General features: G+C 40.1%; 1 protein-coding gene across 6 annotated transcripts in view; it reads left to right on the forward strand.

The window, feature by feature from the left end:
• The window catches only part of SH3D19 (SH3 domain containing 19), an 84,703-nt gene that overhangs the window by 13,501 nt on the left and 45,559 nt on the right, over positions 1–25,643 (forward strand). For 2 of the 6 annotated variants that reach the window (XM_019293309.3, XM_039551527.1), the window contains exon 1: positions 5,691–6,000. The exons of 1 other annotated variant lie outside the window; for it this stretch is intronic. Coding sequence is in view for 4 of the 5 variants with exons in the window: in XM_039551527.1 (XP_039407461.1) it covers positions 5,943–6,000 (58 nt within the window). In the remaining variant the exon portion in view is untranslated. Of the gene's footprint in view, positions 1–5,690; positions 6,001–17,872; positions 17,944–25,643 lie in introns of those variants that run through there. 3 more of the 6 variants (XM_019293305.3, XM_019293306.3, XM_019293307.3) reach the window with 2 other exon arrangements.

The raw sequence follows: 25,643 nt of genomic DNA on the forward strand, positions 1-25,643 counted from the left end.
AATTTCTTGAAAAAAGAGCTTTAGAAACAGCTGTATCCTAAATTTCCTTTATAAACAACTGTGATAGAAGGCAAAAGTGTGGTAATATATGCATGTAATGGGTGTATTTGATTGCTTATATACTTTGTTTATAATTTATGGCTTAAGAACAAGCCCAGTTCCCAGTGCTGAGTTTGGTCTAGGTTCTTACAGCACAAACCTTTTAGAGAAATGGTGAAAGCTTACAGAGTCTGTTTACGTTCTCTTTTGTTTTCTATGTCAGCCCCCTCTTATGATGGCACATACGTTCACACTGAGGCATGCACACTTTTGCTGTTGCAGTGCAGGAGAAATTTAGGAGCAAGAATGAGGGGGTGGAGCTTCAGAGTCACAAAAACAAATCAACAGCAAATGTAGCACTGGCAAATGTAGCCTCTGCTGTCCAGTAAAATCCTTTTTTCTCTTATATGTTGTGCACTTATAAGTACACTAAAGGCTTTAAAGGTGATTATAGTTTATTTTCAATCTTTTTAGCAAGCTAAAGATACTATAACTTAAAGTTATATTAATTATACTTATAGTTTGGATAATTAATACGCTTTATGGTGGTCAGTGGGTTTCAAAGTTAAATACTTGACTGCAGAGGTTCAGTGTGTTCTCAGCTATGTGTTGGGGTCCACCCCCAGCCATCTATTAGTCGTGTTTAAGAGTGGGGGGAAAAGCATTACTCCAATATAAAAAACTGCAAGAATGCTTTATGCTTACAGACTCAGTAACTGTTCAGCACTAAAACTGACAGACTACTATAATTTCATTGTGGGGGGTGCTATAATGTTGGTTTTTTCCTGGCAATGTACTGCTCTGGATTTCAACAGCATACTGTAGAAGTTAAAGCAAGTATAAAAACTGTCTGCCTTTACAATTAAAAACTCTCAGCATGTCCTGATTTTGTGGCCTTTTGTAGTAAAGGGAAAGCTATACATCAAGTAAATCTAAGAAGTTTCTTCCAAGCCTCTCATTAATCTCTCCTTGAGCCTTCTGCCTTTTAAACAACTGATAAAGAGACTCTGCTGTTAAAATACTAAAATACATAAACAAATGTTCAGTCTTATGGGTTTTGTTGTATAGCTGTTCCTAACAAAATTAACCAAAATTTATACTAGATTCTACACAGTGGAATCAATTTGCATTGTTCTGATTCCTTACCTGATGGAAGTGCTGGAAAGCAGGAAGAGTTGCTTTGAGCCACAATATGCCTTAACAGACAGAGGCAAAAAGATGGCAGTATCAGTGGCAGTTAGTGCTTATCTCAGTGCAGATGAAGCAACTAGCATTGAAAATCCTGCACAAATGCAGATCTTTTTCCCAGAAAATGTGCATTTAGTTTGAGTGAGGGCCCCATCTACACTGACAGTTAGAAATGGAAATTTGGGGCTCTTGATGCAGTTGGCTGGTAGGGACTGCTGCACCATTTAGCTATGATCACCTGGGTCTAGATGCATGTGACTAAAATATGCAGGAACCATCACATTTCCTCATGATGCCTTGTAAAGCTGCTGTATTGGTCTTAGAGTCTGGGTTTGTTAAGGCCTGGCAGCCTTCAAAGCTCGTTGGAGATTGATGCATTCAGATTAGGGCAAGTTGGATACAGCCTCTTTCAATAATTTGCCTATCTTGGAAACATACATTTTTGATGTGCCAGCACTGCTTAAAAGCCCACGGTTCCCATTGCTTGGTTTATCTGGAGGTTTGCCATTGTTGCAGGAGTGTGTCATGCTTGCTTTCCTTGTGAAACCACTGCTGGGCCATCAGGGGCTAAAAGCTATGGGGATGGAGACTGCTTAGTGCTCTAACTACGTGTCTTCCTGAAGAGTGTTGCAGTGTCCCGCCTCTTTTGCTGGCTGGTCAGTTTAACTGGCATAGTTAAGCTGGAAGATACAATATTTCCCAGAAACGGGAATGGCATGTGCCCCCCTTTCCTCCCTTCAGCCAGTTAAACTTTTAAGAGATGAAGCTGTGGAATGGGGTTAAAAGTGGGAAGTTACCAGCCTCTGGTGACAATTCCATTGGAGGTTCCTCAGTAGCTTTGCAGTTTTGATGCGGCAAAATGTGTGTTAACTTTCCACTCATTTTTCAACAACATTTTATGTTTATACTTGAATTTTTTTCTAGTGAGAGCAAACTTTTCAGTTGAAGTCACTCTTAGCAACAAGATACTTTGAAGAAGCTTGCAAAATAAACAGAGGAAAATAATGGCTCTGCTTAGTGTGAGTTGCCTTTTTCCTTTTCTTTGCTTGTCTTCCAGAGACAAGAGTGATTGCCTTAAAAGATATTGTTTTCTGCATTGGTGTTCTTTTTGGCAAAAACTTAAGCTATTCAGGGTTTGTAGAGACACTGAAATGATGTTGACTCAGTTATTTTTCTCCTGATGGTTATGTTTATATTTTCCTTGAGAAGAAAAACTGTTCTATCATATTAAAAGCAAACAACAAAAGAAGCTAATTTTCCCATGCTTGAAGTGTAAGAGAATCACCAGTTAAAGAAACCTGACCCTTTCTGAAAGCAACTGGAACGTGGCATTTCTGTCTGCCACTCAGCCTTTGAATGCTGAAAAAAGGCATAAGGTGCCCATGCTACTGCTGAAATGCACAGAGCATGGTCTGTAAATAAACACTAGATTTGCCAAACAGTTGTGGTACGAAGAGCAGATCTTTGTGCCCTTATGTCTTCCTTGTTTCTTCTGCTGTGCTCAGAACTGGCTAGCAGTCTTCCCAACTTCAGCCAGGAGTCTCTGACTTCTTCCACCTCCTCTTCTCCACCTGCTAGCTGCTTGGCTTCTTGCATTATATCCTGCTGCTGGATGAGGCTAATATATTTCTCCTGCATGGCTGTAATTTTTTGAGGGTAACAAAGGTTTTGTAAATAGTAGATGTGGGTATGAAGTGGAGAAGATCTTAAAGTATGGTCTGCAGGAGGTTGGAACATGGTCAGTTCTTACGGATTGAGAGACTGCGGGTCTCTGGCTATGCAAATTGTGGTTTGGAGAACAGGCAGAAAGAACTTCCTTAGCTATAATATACTTAGAATCATACGGTCCACTTCTGTAGCTTGTGAGTACTAGCTGCTTATGAATTCCTAGCATATTTTACTGCAGCTACATACACAAGTAAGGATTTTATTGCTTTTACCAACAGAAGGATAGGGAGGACAGTACTGGTGTCTCATGTCTGGAAGGTAGTATCTGTTACTAGAAGTGGCATTTTTTCCTGTACATTTCCCATGCCCCAGTGCAGACTGGCCTGTTTGTTCATTGTAAGTGCTAGTCCAGCAGCGTTCAACGTTTGCTCTAATCTGACACACAGTTTTGGTTTCCAGAGTTTAAAATTGAAGAATATACAGTTTTCTGCTAGAAAGACATCATGTCCTGTAATGTTTTATAGCAATTTCTATCTTTGATACAGAGGAAAATCTGTAGTGCAGGACTTAATTTTCAGGTCTTTGCAACTATACAGTCTTCTTGCTTATTTCTGTTAGAAAAGATTACAAAGAGATCTCTCTGCTGTTGAGGTGATGTGTAGAGAAAAGAGAATCAGTTGTGGGCATGCACTTTTGAGACTGAGCTTTTTTAAGCCAAGGATTTGCCTACAGAATGGAGAGATAAGATCTGTGTGTGTTTAAATGTAACATATGTGAGTGTAAATTGCCTGGGGTTTTTAGGCTTTCATATTCTAGTGTTTCTAAAGGTGTGTCATTCCTTGAATTGGTGCTTGTACCTATTGCCAAAACAGCATTTAGAATTGCAAAATTTACAGAATCACAGAATCAATTATGTTGGAAAAGACTTCTGAGATTGAGCCCACCCTATGGCCACCACCTTATCAACCAGACCGTGGCACCAAGTGCCACATGCAGTCTTTTCTTAGACACCTCCAGGGATGATGACTTCACCACCTAATTGACTCCAAGCACCTAACTGAAAGATGGAGCTCTTTCATTACACTTAATACTCATTACACTTAATACTAAAACAAATTTAGAAGATTAAGTTCACAGCAAACTTTGAAGAGGTGCAGGTTTTAGTTCTATTTTAAAATGCTGGCTCTTTACTTGTAGTATTACAATTCGTTCTTTTCAAGAAGACCAGTATGCGTGCGGATGGCGTGGTCTCAGTAAGTTTATCAGTAAATAAAATGTGCAAAACCAAATGTAATTTTGAAATGTTGAAACAGGAATGAAAATAAAAGGGAAAAAGGAATCACACTGATTTCCTGAATGAGCAGGATGCAGCAGTGAGGGCAGGCTGTGGTGGATCTGTTCACTGGACATGAGCTGTGTGGGAGAGCTCCCAGATGCTGTGCTTACATAGGCTCTGACTTGGTTTCTTCCTTCTCACTGGTTTATTCACATGATCATTTTAGCAGTGGGAGGGCTTTGTCTGAATACTGTTAGATTGTGGCTGTGTACAGAGCAGGGGACACTGATAACAAGCAACAGATGGCAAGCAGATTTCCGTAGGAAGTCCGGTCTTGTTTTTTTCAGTGCTCACAGGTAAGGAGGAAGATACATGATAAGGATGGAAGGAGTGTGTGTTTGAAGTACTCTTGCTGCAACTCTGGTTTGAGCTATTCCAGAACTATACCATGCTGCTTCTGCTACCAGAGTTGCACACAGTGTGATGAAATGGAGACCTCTGTGAGTCAGGAAGACAATAAATTATAACTGTGTGGCTGTGACAGCTCAGTAGGAGCACCTATGGATGGAAAAAGCATTACATACTTTTAAGCACTGTTGACATGAGATAATTTTTTACCACTTTAATGAAAACATAATCAAATGAGCACATAAAGCTTGGAGAGCAAAGTATTTCTTTTATACAGGAGATAAAACTGTGCAAACAAATGTCTGCTGTCAACAGAACAAATTTTATTTAAAATGCAAAGCTTTAAGATTGAAAATACAATCTGTGAGTGTGAAAATTTTTTTAGGAAGACTCTTCTGTATAGACAACATTTTCAGTAAAGTGTTTATTAAGACACGAAAAATAGCTTTCTGTTTAAAATACACACAGATCAAATTAGAAGCAAAATTACCATAGTCAATGGAGATTATATGTAGCTCTAGGAATTATCTTCTGCTTGTATAGTGGATCTTTCTGCATTAAAAGATTAAACCCCCCTCTAATTTTAGAATATATGTATTTTAGGTGGACAACAGTCTCAATTTTTCAGGTAGTTCAAAAGTCATGCAGTAAAAGCTATTCTGGACTTAAAATATGAATGATAATCCATGAATTCTAATATCATAGCACTGTGGTTATTTTGTAATGCTTGGGTGATAATCATAACTCTTGGGAGAAATATTTTATACTTTCTATGCATACTGGTGCTTTATGTGTAGTTTTTTGTGAGTCAATCTCATTAGTCCAAATAAGCTACTTAAAATACTTACAGGATAAACAAAACCCTTTCTAAAAACACAGAAAGATTCAGTATCTGGAGCCCTCAGAAGCTGAAGAGTTAATGGTGGGACTGCACTGGATTCAGTGTATTTGCAGATGTTGCTGCAACCAACTGCTGATTTTTCTCCCATCCTGTCAGGGAACTCTGCCAGCCATGATTCATGGAATGATTTTTTTGCGCTGAGTAATCTGTGGTTTTTCTTTTTTCCTCTTCCCTCTCCCTTATTTTTACCATGAACTAAAGCCCTATTCATTTCAGCTAAAGGGAGGAGAAGCTTCCAAAGCATTAATACAAAACATAAATACAGTCTGTTTTGAGTGGAGGAATTGTAACAAATGTTAAACTTGCAGTAATTTTACTTGGTCTTAGGCAGTCTAGTCCAGTGTGGGAAAACAGTTTTAGAAGAGAAACAGCTTTTGGTTTTGCTAGTCATATGGTTTCACAGTTCTCTTAAGACTTCTGTACTAGTATTGCTAAAGAACATCCAACTTCTGTGCTGATATTATGCCTCCTTTCTCACAGATCGCTCAGAAAGAAATAAACCAGACTGCCGCTCTTCAGGGTAAGAATTGTATTTCTCTATTTATTCTTCCCTTCTCTCTCTTTTTTTTGTCCCCTTAGTTTTTCCTTTTATTGGGTGAACTAGGAAATTGGCCAGAAAAATAAAAATGCCATTTTTCTACTCTCTGTTTTGGTAACAGTAATGTAATACCAAAATAATTTTGTTTTAAAAAGAATTGTTATATTTCTTACGGGCAGAATTTTTTTCAATAAATTAATAGGACTTGCTACATTGTGATTGTGTACACTTAAACTCCAAAGGCTTGTTATGTATCATGCACAGGGTTGTTTGGTAAAACTGTGGTTTAAAACAAGAAGCCTGTCATGACTTTTGCTGCTTTGAACTGTTTGCTTCTATAGCAAGGAAAATAATTCTTGGTTCAGTCAAAAATAGCAACACTATTATTTATTTCATTAACTCTGATCCCATCATACATAATGTTTCACAAGATGCAAATGGAAGTGTGTTAAACAAAACATACACACACACACACCAGCACTTCATGTTTATTTAGAATTTCCATCAAGAGTTGTCATGAACTTCTAGGCTATTGATTTGCAAGGCCCTATTTTCCCTTAAGCTTCTGAATATTTTGTAGTTCTTCTTATCCTCTGATTTTTAAATAATCTCTTTCTCTATTGCCTCATTTCCAGACTCTCTCTCTTTCAATTCTCCCCTGGGGAATAGGATTTTGTCCCTATCACGTGGTGGATAATGGGATTTTAATGAACTAAAGTGATAGAGCAGACCAGCAAACACTGCTTCTCCCATTCCTTTGTGAAAAGTCTTTCCAAAAAATGCCCCTGGTGCTCAGTCTTTTGACATGACCTGACCTTTTCATTTGATTTTTACAGTGTACATTTTTTCCTTTTTGGTACATTTTTACAGTACAGTGGACTAGCTTTTATAGTTGGAAGAACAGTGTAGCATTTTCTTACAGCACACTTGATGTGTTGTATCTATTGTGTGATGTGATGGAAGAAAGGATGTTTTTCCCTTCCCTCCCCTATCTGCCACAGCACTGTAGCTGATTCCAGCTGTGCATTTAAGTTGCAGGGGAGTATTGCCTTTGTCTTTGAGTACTTTTATCTACTTAAAAGCTCAATCACTGCATGTCCTGATTTCTTTTTATACTTAAAAATACTAAACTTTTTTTTTCTTAAAATGATGCAGTTACAGTCTTCATGTTAGAACTTTCATTAGATCATGTTGTATTATAATAATGTCAAATAAATCCAAATCATTATGAAAAAGAAAGCTAATTTTATCAAAATGTTTAGTTGAGGGTTGAAAGAGCTTCAGTCTCTTTCCCTTTCTTCTGTCTGGTCGTTCTCACCAGTATGTTTTTTTGCTCTGGAGTGTATTTTAGAAGTTTGAATTTGGAACCAAAAGCAAAGTAAAACTTCTGATTTTTTTCTATGGAATTGAAAAATCCAATTCCATTGACCAGCCTTGACAGTAAAATTCTGCCCTAAACTGTCTGGGCTACAGACTCCAAATTCTCATGTGGAAAGCACAGAGTAATTAACAGTATAATGTAGATTGCTCATAATGTTGAGAAAAATGTACCTTTCAGTAGCCTTTCATTCCTGTCAGTGGTGCATGTGCTTTCTGACCATATCTATGTCTCTTCTACACCCTTCTCAATCTCACTGGCCGTTGTGTCATGAGCTGTGAGGAAGAAAAGCCACCACTTAAAGGGTACTGTTGTTTTGTGCACGTCTCACTTTTGTTTCTAGACTGGAACAGGAGCAGCCTGCCTTACTTAAGTGATGTGCTCTGCTAATTGATACTGCTACACTCAATGGTTCATCTCTCATTATAATTGGAAGCATAATTCTGTGGTGACAAATTGCTGGGCGAGATTCTTATCCTCAGTCTGGCCATATCATGCTTAGGAAAAGAGCTGCGGTTCCATCAAGGCCAGAGCCCCTTGATAGAAGACTTGATGTAAAACTAAACAGTGAAGTATGCAAGGCTAAAATTGAAGTGCAAAGCACACTTCTCTTGTAACATGGGGAGCATTTCAGAGCTGTTTGAATTTCACTGGGGATAGTTTTATGCCATTTTATGATGAGCTACTGTGCTTATGACACTGCGCTCTCTGGGAGCAGTTTGTGACAAGGGAAGAAGAAAATACAATGGTTCGGAGGCATCTTGGCTACTTATTCCTTAAACTGCTTATTGTGGGATGCATATCTTAAAAACCCAAGATACTATCTCTCTCATGATCTCAAGTGGAACAAAAATGATGGTGCAGGTCTTGGTACTTGAACTCAAGTTCTAGAAACAAGAATTTCTGCACTAGAATTACTATGAAATATTGGAGGTGGACATGGGGAGACCATCTGACAAGATGAAGGAATAAGCAGTGAGTCTTAAGAAAGGTAGATAACCTAAGATGAAATAGCAGATGTGGATGTTTCCAAGAGAGAGCCAGAGAAGTAGTTTATTGTTTTATATAAAACTCTGGTGAGATCTTGCCCAGAAGTCTGTCAAGTCTAAGTACAAATGTAGAACACTGGGATAAGAAGAGACCAGAAAAAGGCCCAGATATCCACCACCAACTCTTCCTCATGCATTGTAAGGTTAGGTTTTGGTCTGGAACATGATCATTGTATTAAAATATCACATAATATTTCTTGTGATTTCAGGGGTCTAAAGCTTGCCCTTTCCAACTTCCTATTCTTACATATTTCTCTGCCTGTGTATTTCTAGATGTATTTCAGGCTTGTGCTTGAGTCTTTGCAGTATTAGGGATGAAAAGTTTATATACAGTGAGACAGGAACAGTTTTAAGACATAGCTTGAACATAATTCCTTTGCAATGAGAGACATATAAAAAAGCCTGTTCTAGGTAGAGCAGTATATAAATGGTCATTAATATAGTTACTTTATTATCGGGTGGTGCCATTTAGAAGAATTTTTACAGCAGTATTGGGAACTCTGACAAATATTCTGGTTTGGTTATTAGCCTATCGAACGTTTAGACTGGGAGAAATGCTACAGAAGGGGGGAGCATTCTGAGGGGTGATACAGGGACCTAGCATAGCATGGGCAAGAAATCTGGAGAGTGGATGAACCAAAGACCATAGATAATGATTTAAAGAGAGGGAAACAGATATTAGGTAATGTTTACAAAATGTGCATTACATTATCTTTTGCCTCTTTTGGTAATTAGCAACCATCTGACACTCAGGAGAGTTTAGATAAAGCAAGGAGTAGCAGAACAGGGCCTGTGGGTATCTATTTCATGTACTGCTCTGCGCTGATTTTTTTGTTAAGTATAGCACATTAGTAAGATCAAAACAAATGTTCGCTGAATCCAAGTAATACCTATTGCTGTGTTAAATTTTTATCAAAAGACATTTAGTTTCGTGACCTAATAGCCATCCTTCAATTGTTACATTTCAGACAGTATTAAAATATATCTCTACTGGTAACAGTGGCCTGTAATTATAATTCTTGATTTTACTGTCAGGTCATGCTTGTACTGTTGTCTCTGATAGCTTCAGGTCATGCACTGCTGTAACACAGGTCAATTAGGTCAAAAGAAGTAGATCTTTATTCCTCTAAATGTTTTCAAACTGAAAATTATATGATAGTAATAGAATAGAAGATTTCAGGCATCTACGTATTTGCAGTTAATCCCTGAACATGTAAAACTTGTAGAAGGAACTGGATTTTTTTTTCTTCTTTTGGTTAAGGATTATGGATCAAAAAATCCTGAAACATAGTCCTGTAATTTGATATAATTCATTGTAGTTGCCTTGACCTTGGAGATGAGAGCATGCAGGTAGGTAACAACTGCAACAATTTATTGAGAGATTTAGTAGGGTATCAATCACTTGAAGTCAAGTAAGAAATCTTGATTTTTAGTGTATCAGTGTCTACTGTGAAAAATGGGGAGGGGGATTAAAATAATTAGTTCATTTCTAGAAACAGATCCTAGGTTTTACAGGCATATAGTCTGCCTGCTGATTGTAGTGTGCTTAAGTTCTTTTACAGCTGCTTGCCTTCATTTGATTGAACTAAATTGAGCTTTTTTTATTTAAAATGCATCAAGTCAACAATACAAATAGACAAAAGTCGTCTTTTGTTCCTTTATAAACAAGCACTTGAAGTGGCTGATCAAAGGGACTACTGATCCCTTTAGTGGGGCTCTGGTAAATCAAGCGATCATTTTTATGAATGGTATTTTGTATCCAACTTTGGTTTTAGTTGTTTGGGATTATTTTTAATGTAGCAGAATTCCATTAGTGAAAGCTTCCCTGCATTTCTGTTTCCTCTGCTATGTAATGTTGATTTTGTGGAATTGTGTTTAATAAATACTACAGTAACAGTCTGACTATAGCTTAAGAATGCGTTCTCCCAGATCCTCTGTGAAGCCTTAAAAGACACCCTTTAATGAAGATCTTAAGCATTTAACAGAGCATGAAGGGAATCTTAAGGCACTGGCCTGACAATGTGGTGGAACTGTCCCCACCTTATAATTAAACTGAGGTGGTTTTACAAATCAATATGCTTTTGAGGTCTTGAGAAAACAGACAGTAACAGGTTTTTCTGTGTTGTAACCATTACAGTCAGTCATTTAATAGTATCATAGAATATCCTGAGTTGGCAGGGACCCACAAGGATCATTGAAATCCATCTCCTGGCCCTGCACAGGACACCCCAAGAGTCACATCATGTGCCTGAGAGCATTGTCCAAATGCTTCTTGAACTCTGTCAGCCTTGGTGCTGTGACCGCTTCCCTGGGGAGCCTGTTCCAGTGCCCAGCCACCCTCCGGGGGAAGAACCTTTTCCTGATATCCAGCCTAAACCTCCCCTTACACAGCTTCAGGCCATTCCTTCAGGTCCTGTCACTGGGCACCACAGAGAAGAGATCAGTGCCTTCCCTCATGAGGAAGTTGTAACTGCAATGAGGTCTCCCCTCAGTCTCCTCCAGGCTGAACAGACCAAGTGACCTCAGCTGCTCCTCACACAGCTTCCCCTCAGGGTCCTTCACCATTCTTATGGCCCTCCTCTGGACACTCTCTAACAACTTAATGTATTTTTATACTGTGGCACCCAGACCTGCCCCCAGCACTGGAGGGGAGCTGCCCCAGAGCAGAGGAGAGCAGAGTGGGACAATCCCCTCCCCTGCCCGGCTGGCGATGCTGTGCCTGATGCCCCCCAGGGCACACTTGGCCCTCCTGGCTGCCAGGGCACTGCTGGCTCATGTTCAGCTTGCCATGGACCAGGACCCGCAGGGCCCTTTCTGCAGCGCTGCTCTCCAGCCTCTCATTCCCCAGTCTGTATGTACATCCGAGGTTGCCCTGTCTGAGGTGTAGAATCTGGCATTTGTTTTTGTTAAACTTTGTATTGTTGGTGATTGCTCTGTCTTAGTCAGATGGGCAGTGTGGAGAGACTTCTGCCGCTTCTGTACTGAGAAATCACAGAATGGTGGGAAGGTCATGCAGGTCATGTAATCAAGCATTGTGCTCATAGTGGGAAGATGCTGGTGCTAGTTCAGGCCCATGATGTTTTTTTCTAGCCAAGATTTGAAAATCTCCCAGGAGTGGGAGATTGAGCCTACTTATTTTCAACCCACTCACAGGCTGCTTGACTGTCACTTACTAACTTTATTTCCAAGTGATACGGCTGTGGGAAACACTACCAAAAGAAGCAGTCTAAACACTGGACTACTTAATATCCAGAAGGACCAAATTCATTCACACAAACATCCTGAAGTACAGTTTTTCATTACTGCTGTTTAAAACCCTTGTGTTGTCTACTAGCAATGTCTGGACAGCCTTGTCAATGCTTCTGTTTTACATAGGAAAATTTCGGGGTTTTCCCCATCTAGCCAGTGTTACAGACTGTAATACAGATCTGAAGTTTGAGACTTTGAACCTTGCTGGCACTCCATCTGAATGGGAAGGGTTGCGTGTAGAAGAAAGAATGAATGCTGGGGGATGTTTTACTGTGATATTCTTACTCGTTACATTTAGCTTTTGTAATTTTTATGGCTAGGGAGTTACTCAGATTACTCTTAGTCTAAGCATGCTTTTAGGCTGTGAAAATAGAAATGTCCTGCTTTTGTACACTCTCAGTAGGCCAGAAGTTGGGTTAATTCTAAAAAGTATCTAGTCTCCTTCCCAAATCCTTGGGGTGCAGTTTCACAATTGCCCTGAGCTGAACTAAGCCTGTGTTGCTCCAAGAAGGAAAGGACTCATTCTCTCCTTTGGGCTGCTGTCAATGCTCATGTGGTTAGTTGGATCAGAAGGCTGATCTCCAGGGAAAAAAATAGCTGTCTTCACAGATGAAGCAGGTTCAGCATAGGGGAGCAGAGTGATTTCTTGCAAGTTCCACAATCAGTCAATGGCAGAACTGGAAGCAGGGGCTCCGAGCTGTGGCTTTTCTTGTTATCTTAAAAGCGGGGTCACATGACTCCGTATTTTTCATTCCAAGAGGTAAATTTTGGACTCATTCACTCAGTGCAATCCAACAGGTTAAATATAGATTGAAATGGGTGAAACTTGAGATTGGAATCTATTTATGTGTCTTTCTTTGTTTATCACGTGTTTCTCATCAGCACGTGCTTTCACATCAGAACTTTTGCTTCTGGGAGTAGAATAAGCTGGAGCAATTTTGTGCAGCATGTTTCTTTGGTAGCTTCTTTGCCACAATAAATCATTATGCTTAACTTTAAATTTGCAATGTTAGTTTTCACCCTGCTCAGTTTATACTTACCTGTAAATGAGAAAAAAAAGAATCACAGGTAGAGCAGAGGAATAAATGGCAAATGGGTTCAGTGTAGTTTTTGGCAGTTAGGGATCACAGGAGTATCTGGAGCCTGTTCCTGGGGGTGTTTGTTTTAATGTTGTCAATTCATCACTTTTGTGTTGGGTATTTTTGGCTATTCATCTCACAGATAGCAGTAAAGAGTTACTGTGAAGGGTGCATCCTAGCCAGTCTCCTAGATCCCTTATTCCTAAACAGAGAAGAGGGATTTGTTTTAATAAAAGAGTTCTCTGTTACTGGTTTCTGCAAAGGGAATTCTGAAGGTCTGTTTGCTCTGGTGCCGTGAACAACTCCTTCCGTTGTCTGGGCTGCTCTCCAGTGCTTATTCTAATTCATAATGGAAAATAACGCTGCAAATGAGATGGCTGTTGAAAGAATAAAGAGAAAAATGCTTACCCTCTGTCTTCACTGAAAGAATTTCACTGCTTCTTTGGGCATCTTGTGTACATGAGCAAGTTTTACCATCCCATCATCTTTCAGAATAGACTCCTATGGAAAGTACTGACAACCATCCAGACACATGGCCACACTCCTTGTGCGTTACGAGAATTATCTGGGACATGAACATGGTTTCAGGAAGGACACAATTGCACATCACTTTTTTAAAGTCAAATTAATCAGTCATGGTTATAATTCTGCTTCTTTATGATTTTTTTTTCCTCCCCTCTATGATGAACAGCAGATGATATTCATCTGGTAGCTGGGAAGGAGGGCTGGGAAAGAATTCTTTCCAAAGGTATTTGTAATACTCTCAAAGAAAACAGAAAAGGCGGAGGAGCTGCTAAGGGAAGCCTATAGGATATGTGTCAGGGCTGAGGAGGCAGACTCAGCAGGTTGTAAACTTACAATGCTGAAACAGTAATTGTTAGGTTCTCTCTGAAAGAATTTCATGTTGGTATTTTAAGAGTGTTGGAGCTTTGGTTTATTTCCCTAAGGACTTATGTAGGTTTCTGTCTAGGCTCAGTATCTACATTTTCCTTTGCCTTTGGAATTTGAGTGGGAGAGCTCAGTTTGCAGTTACATTGTGTTCGTTTCCATGGCCTCTACTCTGATGTGCACAAAAGAGAAGAGGTTGTTACTTCGTTCTTTTTTTTTTTTTGTTCTCTTTTTCTGTACTGCTCACCTACTTTATAATTTCATTGTAAGTTATTCTTTGGTGTCTTTGTTATTTATTCTAGTATAGGGAATCAGTTACCTTAAGTAGCAGCATCTGATTTGGCAGGTTGAACATTGAAATGATTGATCAAGTACTCTTTTAAAACATGTTACAGTTGCATTCTCACTACATCATGGGGGTAAGGTATTCCTAGTGAGGCCTGTCACATTGAAAATTTCTTCCTCTTTACTGTATTTCAGTAGAAAGTACAGTATAATGTGCAGTTTGCACAGCTGTACTTCAGACTCTGATCCTGTCATTTGTGAAAGGTTGCATTTCTGATTTTGCTACAAAATTTCTCTTTTCAAAAGTGGTATTTTGCTCAATGCAGGCATCACCATTTGAATTTAAGCCATGTTTACATACTGAGTTTGTCCTAGTTTTGGCCATCTGTGACAAATCACAGGCTCAACTGAGCTAGTATTAGCCCTTAGTGTAGACAAGGATGAGCTGCTTTTTCATCTGTTGCAGCTGCTTCAGCTTCAAGAAGAGAACTAATATTCAGTGACATGAAAAGTCATGTTGCCTGTTCCCTTGGAGGCTACAGCCAAGGCAGGTCACCAGCAGGTCTCTTCATGCCATAGGAGGGTCCCTTGCTACAGAGGACTGAAATTAGACCATGCACCCCTAGATGTGGAAAGTATTCATAGAAGTATGGTCTTTATAAGTATGCATAGCTGCATCTTAATCTTGGGAGCATTGTTACAAGAGGCTTGTCATCTGAGTGTGGTGAACTTTGCCATCTCCTGAGGCTTGAGGCAAAGGTTGACTTCTAATTAAAGAGAAGGTCCAAATCTAATCAGGGTGTTCCAACCACAAGCAATAATTACTTTGTTAAATCTCTCTTTTAATCTATAGCATAATATCTGGTTGAAGCAAAAGAAGTACCTCAGTGATGTCACGTTTTTATTAGGCAATACTTTTGCTTGGAATAAATGCTTAGTAAAAAGAAACAGCTTTAGTTTTACTATTATAATTCTTCTATTTCATGTCATTGGACTTCTTCTTCCCCAATACCTCACACACCAGTATCTGGTATCTAGTATTAGAACCTGAAAGGAGGTTGTAGAAGTGAGAGGACTACAGGAAGTGGCCTTAAGCTGAGACAGGGGAGATTCAGATTAGATATTATAAAAAAAATTTTGCTGTTATGGTGGTCAGGCATTGGAATAGGTTGCCCGAGGAGCTGATGGAGTCACCATCCCTGGAGGTGGTCAAGAGATGGATCTGACGCTGGGTGATACAGTTTAATGTTTTAGTGGTTCAGGGGTTACAGTGGTAGTGCTGGGTTGACAGTTGAATTTGATGATCTTAAAGGTCTTTTCCAACCTTGACGATTTTATGGTTCTATGAATACAGTGTTAGTTCAAACAGTACTGATACCATTTTGTGGTTGGACCGGGTCAGGAACTTTCTTTCCTCTTCCAAAAGCACATTTTCTTTGGGCAACTGTTTTTAAAACTATTGTGTTGTTTTATTGCCTTGTTACCACGGCCCCTTCTAAAATAACAGGTCCGTGAATAGCTAAAAGCATGTAGTGCTCCTGACGGGTGAAGGTCAGACAACTAGGAAGAAAGAGAACAGTATCGTGGGACAAGTACATTAATGACAGTTGCAGGAGAGGCTTTCTCACCACACCTTACTGGTGTATAGGACAAAAGATTATTTGCTTTACTGTTCAATCTGTCTTCTTCCTTCTAAGGCTGTTGACAAGGAAATGAGTTCTGTTAAATGAACTTTTTACAGTGTGAACTAGAAATGCTTTCTGTTAATAACAGTATTTATTTTTTCCATCAAAGACAGATCTGAAATGACAACACAGTTCTCTGGTGCAACTTGAAGCCATATTTTCTTGTCCTTTTGCTTGTTATTTGGCAGAAGAGGCAGACCCCCACCTTGATACAACCTATTTTCATGTGGTTGTAGAGAGCAATAAGGTCTCTCATGAGCTTCTTTTTCTCCAGGCTAAACACTCCCAGCTCCCTCAGCTGCTTGTTACAAGACTTGTGCACCAGGCCCTTCACCAGTTTTGTTGCCCTTCTCTTGGCACTCTCCAGCACCTCAATGTCCATAGTGAGAGGCCCAAAACTAAACACAGGATTTGAGGTGTGGCCTTACCAGTGCCATGTACAGGGGACAATTGCTGCCCTGGTCCTGCTTGCCACACTGTTTTTGGTACAAGCCAGGATGCCATTGGCCTTTTTGGCCACCTGGACGTATGCTGGCTCATGTTCAGACACTATCAACCAGCATCCCCAGGCCCTTTTCAACCAGTTTTCCAATCACTCTTCCCTCAGTCTGTAGCAATGCCTGGAGTTGTTGTGACCCAGGTGAAGGACCCTGCTCAAGCAGGGCCATCCTAGAGCACATCGTGTGGATTGTGTCCAGATGGTTCTTGAGTATATCCAGCGAGGGAGACTCCACAACCTCTCTGGATAATTTGGCAAAGTCACCTGCACAGTAAAAAAGTTCTTTTTCATGTTCAGGTGGAACTTCCTGTGCATCACTTTATGCCCCTTCCCTCCTGACCTATTGCTTGGCACCACTGAGCAGTTTGGCTCCATCCTGTTGTCACCCTCCTCTCAGACACTTGCTGACATTGATGAGGTCCCTACTCAGTTTTCTCGAGGCCGAACAGGCCCAACTCTCTCAGCCTGTTATTTTAAGGGAGATGCTCCAGTCTTACTATCTTCATTGTCCTCCTCTGGACCTGCTTCTGGAGCTCCATGTCTCTCCTGTGCTAAGGAGCCCAGAACTGGACACAGCAGTCCAGCTGTGGCTGTACCAGGGCTGAGCAGAGGGGTAGGATCACCTCCCTTGCCCTGCTGGCAGTGCTCTCTGAGAGAAGTGATACTTTGTGTTTATTAGCCAACAGTGGGTTTTTATTAGTTTTTATTTTAATTCATATAGAGTTTTAGCACCTACAGTGTGTTGTGGCAAGCAGTGCCAAAGCTTAACCTCACATTGCACGTTGAAAAGTCTCTCTGGCTCTTGAGCTTGGTGTTAGCTAGTTTTATATAATGTTTTCTACATTCTGTAATGTAAGAGACTGAGCTGTCATTCCCTATAGCTTTGCTGCTTCTCGAGAAAGTTAAAATGTTGTTTTCTGCTTTTAAATAGATCATGTCAATCAATTAGGTGGTCTTAAAGAAAAGGTCGCTATTACTTTTGGAGGCCCAGAGGCATGTCAGCAAGGGGAGAGAAGGTTGACTGATATGAGAAAAAGGACGGGAATGATTTACTGCCTTTGGAATTAAGGGCATCACTGAGAGTGGAGATTAGATAAATTACCTGCTTATGTTATCTGAATCCAGGGCCTTTAAGTTGCACTGGAGACCGAAAAAAAAGTACTATTTATTTTCTGTGCCTGTCCTTGTAAAGATTATAGATCATTTTCAGGTGGAACTTGAACTTTTAAAGGGTTAGAGGTCAGAGATGAAGTGGTTGTTACAAGAGAAGGGTAACCCCACTGGTTCCTGTTTTTTCCGGGTTTTTTTTTGGTTGCCGGAATAAGCTCATCTTTGTGGCTGTTTAATTTCCTCTGCCTAATTTACCTGATGACATGTGGTGCATTGGTTGAAGTGCATGGAGGAACATGTGATAGAGCTATGTGTTTGGGGGACACTTACAGGCGAGGGAAGGGCATTGATATCTGTGGCTGTGAAATGTTTTGGAGAGGTATTTCTTATGGCTGTTGCTCTGACAAAGTCCGGTTCAATCTGTTCCACGAGGTGTTTGTTTCTGAAGCTAAATTTAGTTGAGTGGCAAAAAGTGATGATAGTGATTATTTCTTCCAAGTTGTAATCATCCATTAGAGACTGCAGTATTTACTGACTTGCCATATAATTTGAGGTTCGTGATGTTGTAAGACAGCCAGGATATATGATTGAGGGTGGAGGAAGTTCTTTTTGTCTTACAGTATGTTTGCATGGTGACTTGCTCAAAGATGAGATCTCTGGAGAAATGTCCCCGGAGGTTAAAGGCCTTCTCTCGGTTGCTGAGGTAGGTATTTTGTTCTTACAGCAAATTCAGTGCTGTTCCTGCCTATCAGGATTTTGCAGTGGGATAGATGCAGGTTTTGTAGGCATCGGAATGATCTAAAAAATTTCTTTGGCTCTGTTGGTCGATGCTTCTATTTCACTCTTGGAAAATAATTTGAGTATGTGTAAACTTGAATGCTTTTCCCCAGCTTGGGCTGGCAAAGGTATTAACTTTACCTATACACTATACCTTACCAACAGTCTTGTAGATTCAGAATTAAAAGACTTGAAAAATAATCTTTGATGCATATCTTTTTGGAATGGTTGACCTTAATCTCAGAGTTCCTGGATCTCTGTGAATGTATAAAAAGGACTGAAGTTTAAGATCATGTTTAAACTCAGAGGTATAACATTGCAGACCTACAGATATGTGAATGTTTGTTTTGTTGTTGTGTAGTGCAAATTTCTAGTGAATCATTTTCTGTATTTTGTAACCAAAAGCTCTGTCAATATCTGTGGCATAGAAGAAAAGGAAGCATTTCAGTAAAGGCAGGGGAAAAGTGTTCAGGAAAATATGCCATTTCTCTGACTGAGCTGCATGCAGGGCACCTTCTGGAAAGACAGGACCAATGAAGGGTGTGGTTATGAGATTTTATTTGACAATTTCTGTGCACTGTGCATTCTGTAAGGGCCACTGTTACAAGTTCATGGATCTCACATATTGTAGGGTGTAACTGGGTGAGTCAGCAGTACATTGCAACAAGATGTGATCATGCATGAAGATAGTTTTACTTCTGTGAGATTTTAATATAAGAGGGTTGAAAATTAGTGTTTCTGCTGTTTGTTAAATGATTTATTTTGTTTATAAGTACAAACGGCCTGTTTGAAGCCAGTATGTTTCTTTATATGGGCGACCTTGTAGTATTCTTAAACACATCTTTTGGCTGTTGGTTCACATTTGTGTTGTAGACAGGGTTTTGGGTTTCTTGTTTCTCATTTTTAAGTGCTGAGTTAAACCTTCACTATGTTTGGTGCATATGTATTAATATTTCTGTCTTGTAGGCTGTCCCTTCACAACAAATACCTTTGCTCTCAACACACATCTATAATTAAAACAATAAGGAAATTCCCTTTGTTTCCTCACTCAGCTAAAGGTTAAACTCCAGCACATTTCATGCTGCTTATTTGACTCGGCTGGCCTATGAAGAAATTGAATTCAGCTGAAGGAGCACAGAAATCCTTTGGCATGGGACTTGTCTAATACCTTAGCATTGGCAATTGTCATACTTTGAAATTCCCAAAGGCACTCAAGTGATTTTTTGGCACTGAGGTCACACCAGTACTGAACATTTCTCATAATCCCAGTTCTGTGGGTTAGGTTGAACTTTACATTTTAGATTCCAAACATCTCTCTTTTGTATTACAGCGCTGGAATTGGGCTGCTAATCTTTGACTAGGCAGTAGAACCCATTTGGTAGTGTTCCTGGGCAGTGAGACTCAGTAATTCACCTGTCAGAGGCCTTAGTTGCCTCAAGATTCCCTAGGAACTCCTTCATTACACTCTAATTTCCTCTCAAAGGATGCACAGTAGTTGAAGCAAATGAGCGTATATTTTACAGATTATTTTTACAGAGGAAACAAACATATCTAGGCAAAATAAGAAACATCTGTACCTTGTTCCCTTGGTCTGATTACTGCTGTGATGTCTTTGAAATCTGTATACTTGCAAGCACCTGAGCTTTCTCCACTGGATTTCTCACCTCCAGCGTATGAATCATCTGGGTGCTGCTGAGTTCTTGCCCTTGCAGTCAACATCCTTTTGTTCCTGCTTGTTCTTCTCTGGAGCAGTGCTCTTTTGTGTTTCTATTCTGAAGCTTCTCTATTTTCAAAAGTCCAGCTGAAATATACCCATCTTTTATTTTCTTTGGGTGATTTCCCCACCCATTCTCTATTGTTTTCTCTTTGCTGATCTACAGATAACTGATTTAGTAGGGATTTAACATACTCACTGCTATAAAAGAAGTGTTCTCTATTTTGTTATAGTCATTATTAATGTTTCTAGTCAGATGAGAGCATACCACTTTTTCCCTTTACAAAGCTTTAAAGATAATCTTACCACTATACTCGTGTGTTCTATGAAATATAGAAACTATTTGAAGAAAATCTAATATTCATACTTTATAATAGTTAAAGCCCTGTAAAGATATCTTGAATCCTGTGGATCCAGATTTACTGGTTTTCTTTATGCCTTTGTCCTGCTCATCCTTCATGATTAAACCAGATTTTATTCATCTGTGATGTCAATTACAAAGGTTGTGGAGCTCATTTAGCCGCCAGGTTATATTTGATGTACGGAGATGTATGAAGCAAGCAGAATGTCCTGTCAGTGGCTAGAGAAGGCTTTGATTTACTGACTGAAATGCAACTGCAAATAGTTGAATCAAAAAACCATTCTTCAGAAATAGGCTTTGTTTTGTACTCTTTGACTGTAAAAGTAGGCCACTGTCATCTTTCCCCATGTGCAAATGCAGAAACTCTGTAGACTTCAATGGTAAAGTATTTCCATCAGCAGAAGCTGCACTTTACTAAATTGTTCTGTTTGAAAGTGCTGGTTTTTCCCTTCTGTTTTTTAACTGTTACTTTTGTGTCTGAATATAATGCTGGCTGGGCCCAAGTATCCTGTCCTTATCACTGTAACAATTCAGTGATACTTTCATTTACATTTACAGTGCTACATTGCTATTATGCTATTATTAAAATTACAGGTGTTTTCTACTCCTGGAATTATTTACCACCAAGATTAAATTGCCATTAATCATAAATACTATTTACTGATTTTAATCAAAACATACTAGCAGGCTTATCATTACAGTGAGTGTGATATGTTGATAGATGGCATACCGGGGAGTCTTTTTAGCTGTTACAGGAGGGTCAAACTCTTCTAGCATACATTTTATTGGGAGCTGAAATCAGTCAAGGTACAATGAAGAGTTGAGAATGACTTGAATCATGCTTTAAGGATTTGCCTTTCTGGAATGGCTGTGTTTCTACACTCATCTTGAGGTTAGGGGCAGTTCAGCTCAGGTTGCTATAGGAAATCTAGCTAGTAAGTCTGTAGCTCAGGATCAGGAAAGAATTAGTTCAGAGCGCACACAAGCCAAGTGACTCAGATTCACAAAAAATGTGGGAGTTGTTTCAGCTTCAAGGTCTAAGCTGGACATTATTAAATGTGGAAGCTTTTGTAACCTCATGACTTGTACGCTGCTGTGAGAATTGAAGTGTGAAATGTTATCATCTGCTGCCATGATTTGCTTTGACTTCCTGCCTGTGTTCTGCCTTAAAATTGAAGGTTTAGTTGCTAAAATACAATCCCAAAGTATGACAGTGACAAGCACATGAATATGTAATAAGTGATTGAAGAAACAGCTAGAGAGCAATTCCTGAAAGGATTTCCCTATGCTGATCAACGTGAGCTGTTTTAATTAGTGGAGCAGCTGGATTTTAGCTGCTGCTTAACTACATCCTCACTCGTCCAGACAGTGGGAAGTCGTGGTTGTGGCATTCATTAAGTGATGCAGAAGTAGACATCCTCAGCATATTGATGAGGATTGAATTGTCACTGGACTTAATTACTGGTTCAGGATTTCTTGCTTTTGGAGCTGGACCCAAGAGAGAAGTAAAGTTGTGTGGGGATAAGTCTTAATTTCTAGATGACCTTATCTATACTATTGAGCGTGTGATTTCTTAGGTGACTAGATCTTTTTTAGCCTCCTGTCCCCGCAGGCCAGGACAATACTCCATGATCTAGCAGAGAACATGCAAGTGTTCATTTACAGAAAGACTGTGGGGACAGGCTGCTGCCAACCGTATTTTTTCTGGTCCTTGTCCGATCTCCTAGTGAGCCAATATGGATGACCAGCACTAACAGGAAAAAAAAAAGAGTGGATCAGCTGATACTGAAGGATGAGAAGAACGGCTGATGTGAGGTATAGCCAGCATTTGGTGATTTACTGTCAGATTAGTGGCAGAGTCATGGACTTAAGGTTTGTTTTCGTGAGTGGAGGCTGAGCTGCTTACCCCAAGGACTGCTGCTGGCCTCCCCGTCTGTCCGCTCCCATCGCTTCTCTGGTGCCATCCTGAGGCTTGTGTGGCTCTGCAGCCAGCTGGAGCAGTTGGCCTGTCTGGCTGAAAATTAATCAGGGTATTTGGGATGGGATTCTTTGTTGTTAACAAAATCACATGGCTGATCCAGCAGACTTGTGGCCATGCCAGCACCAACACAAGAGAGCTGGTGGAAATGGTGAGTGTGAGAAAGGCGGGTGTCTGCTTCTCTGACACTGATGGGGAAAGTGCACCTGGATTCCACGTGCTGTGTCAGCTCATTTACACTATCAGCTGGAGGACTGAGGCTCCTCAGCAATGGAGGCATTGAAGAGGCTGACCACTGTGGGTGCATTTTCTGTGTAAATTCACTTCCACAGGGTTAATACAATTCTGTCCACTGCATCCACATCATGAATTTGGGATAGTTGTGAATCTTCTGTTTTAGCTTTAGGAGCTTTTTGGTAGAACAAGTAAGTCTGTCTTTGGCCTGCAGGTGGTAGTAAATCTGATCTTTTGCACCACCCCAAATTTAGCTATAAAATTATTGACATCTTTCTGTAATTTGGTCTGCAGTGAAATAATTTAGGTGACATTTAAAACATTTAGTGCTTGGAATAGTGTCTTTTAATAAGTTTTTAGAATGTTGCACTGTAGTACACTGTTACAAAGAAGGCATGATTTCTAAAGTAACTGAGAGGAATATATCATTTTTTTTATTAAACTCGTGTTTTGCCTTACAGTAATTTCAGCATGAGCTATTTTTAAATTCTTAGTTCACATTCCAAGAAGTCACAAGACATTAAAAATAGCAACATTTTAATTCTTTTTACTCTGTGTGTGAGTATAAGGCAGGGTCAATAACCATCACAATTAGATATGCATTTAACTTTTACACAGGTATGCGAATCTAAGGACTGATACTTTATGAAAAGCTTCATATAACGTGACATAAAGGATAAATGTTGAGACTTCGGAATAGATGCTTCAGAATATTAACTTTTTAGAACAAGTGATCATTCTTTTTCATTATTTTTGTTGGTTCCTTTTTCCATCTAGACTTTTATGTATGTCTAGAGTGATGTGTGAAAGAAGTGCAGTCAGTTTTCCTGTAGAATATTCATTGTTATGTCAGTTTAGATAAATAAACTAAAGATCCTGGTTCTGATAAAGGGAACAGGCAATGTGGAGGGCTGCTCAATTCCTGCTGAGAATCCCATGCAAGCCAATAGGAGGGTGTAAAAGTAGATGAAGAAGAGATGCTGAGACAGGCTAGTAGCTTGGGATGTCTTTTGTATCCCAAGCAGTATCACAACCTGTAGAGCAGAAGACTGTAGATAGCTGGGGGAGACCGTCCCTAGATGGCTCACAGGCAGGAGGGGGACTGTCACAAGACAGTCCTGCCTGTGATCTCCAGAGGCAGGTAAAATCCATCAATGGCTGTTTGCACTCAGCAACCAAGCTGTCTCACCGTCAGCTGACTTGTGGGAATGTGTCTGTGAGGTGCCCTCCCAGGCTGGAGGCTCTGCTGCTCCTATACCAGCTAAAGGACCAGGTGGGTGAAAAGATAGCCCAGAACCTCCAGGCCTCTTGGGTTAGGTAGCTGTCCTGCTCTGGGCAGACACAACTCCCTGCCTGCTCGTTCAGAGATGGCTGTGTGATTTGAGCTTTATTCCACTTAAACGGCACCTTCCCTCCTCTGCTCTGTGGGGACTGTCAAGGTGAGTGATGCTCACACAGGCGCTGTGTTGGGTCAGGAGTCACCCTGCAGGAGCAACCTTTTGAGAAACCTGGTAGCTAGACTGAAGTTGTGCTTGAAGAGAGACAGTGCTCAGTCAAGGAAGTGTCAAAGCAGAGCCCCTAATGAGGGAGAAACCATGGTTTATGCACAGCAAGTGCACTTACTCCACGGAACAGTTTATAGCTCTTTGCCTGGTCTACCTTGTGGCAGTTTTATTTCCCTAGTGCACAGATACGCTTTTGAAGCGTTTTCCTCAAGTATTTATATTTAGAAAACCTGTCCTTGAAACCCAGAGTAGAGCCTGCCAGAAAGAGTGAGTAGGTGTTTAACAACTTCAAACACACCACTCCAGGTTCTTTATCTTTCAGAAATGGTGACCCATGGGACCCTTTTCATATTGCTGCCGACTTGAAGTACCCAACTGCTTTCAGCATAGCAGGCACAGCAACTTACAGATCCCCTCTGAACTTATTGAGTGGGTTTTTCTGGGTGCAAAGAGGACCAGACAGAAGTGGGTTTTGAGGGGCTGGTAAGGGAAGCTCATCAAAGCTATTGCCTTAGCTGGAAATGAAACAAAGTTTGTGCTTTAAATTAACAGTTAGCAAAGTCTTCTAGGATAAATGTGCAGATGTCAGAGGAGTTGCTCTGGTTGTCCACTCCTGCATGCTAAATTGGGGGGGGATGGATGAATAGTTTCCATCTTTACTTATTCCATATTAGATATTACTGTGGTGGTGTTGCTAATGTTTATAAGATTCTTTAATACTTTGAAACTTCCTGCTGTCTGCACTGTTTTCTTCCAGCAGTATGAGTTTGTGTACGTTGCAGGGCGGCACAGGAGCTGCTGTCTCCCATCCCCACAGCTACTTATTGTCACACTGTCCCCTCGGGTGTTCTCATGTAACTGTGAGAGGAGTTCATTTTGGATGGATTAATTTTTCCTTGGCATGTGCATTTGTGAGCATTTTCTCTGCCTTCTGGTTCATTGCTGTGCCTTATGAACAGGAGGAGGAGGTGGGAAAGAGGCAAGGACCATGCAGTACAGTAATTGCTGCAGCTCCTACCTCATCAAATAGTAGAATTAAATTTGATTTGGTTATGTTAATTATTTGGATGGCTTGAGAGAAAACATGTCATTAACTGTGGAGCAGAGGAGGTTATTAGTAACCTTATCACTTCTCTCCTTGCAAGACAGAATAAGAGACCAGAAATTGCTTCCTGTGGAGGAGGGAGGGGCAGGCTCAGTATAAAGTATGGGTAAAATCACCAGCTGCCCCAAGAACAGCATCTTATTTAAATTACTGGGGTTTAGTAAATAATAAAGTTATGAAGTTTGCCGTTCATTTACAGGGCTTCATGGGAAAAAAAAATAATGTGTCCACTCTCACTTCCATGTTTATAAAGGGCTTAAATAATTGTAAACTAGATGTGAATCAAACTCTCCTGGGGGTAGGAAATGTGGTGCTTGCCAAAAGGTTGTTGATGAGTGACCTGTTAAAGGAAAGTGGAAAAGAAAAACTGTCTTCTAACAGTTTGTTTTGCCTATAAGCTCATAAATTTTCGGATAGAACCATGTTATCCTGCATTCAAGGTTACAGATAGTTGCATATTTGAGCTGCCTTGCTGCCCTTGATATATCCATACTTCAACTTCACTCGGATGGTTTCATGAGAGGTTTTACTTTTTGTTCTTTGCATTTTGATTTTAAAAATGTTTTTTATATATCCTTTTGGTTCTCATGCCATATGGAAAGTTTGAATTTGTGTCTACATGATGACTCCTATGATTTCTAGCCAAAAATACTTGCTTTTATATGGAAGTGCTTCTCACATTCTGAGGCAAATTGCAATGGGTCAAAGGGCTTTTGCCAGTGGAAGAAA

Source organism: Corvus cornix, chromosome 4, assembly GCF_000738735.6.
Source record: "Corvus cornix cornix isolate S_Up_H32 chromosome 4, ASM73873v5, whole genome shotgun sequence".
Taxonomy (NCBI): Eukaryota; Metazoa; Chordata; class Aves; order Passeriformes; family Corvidae; genus Corvus; species Corvus cornix.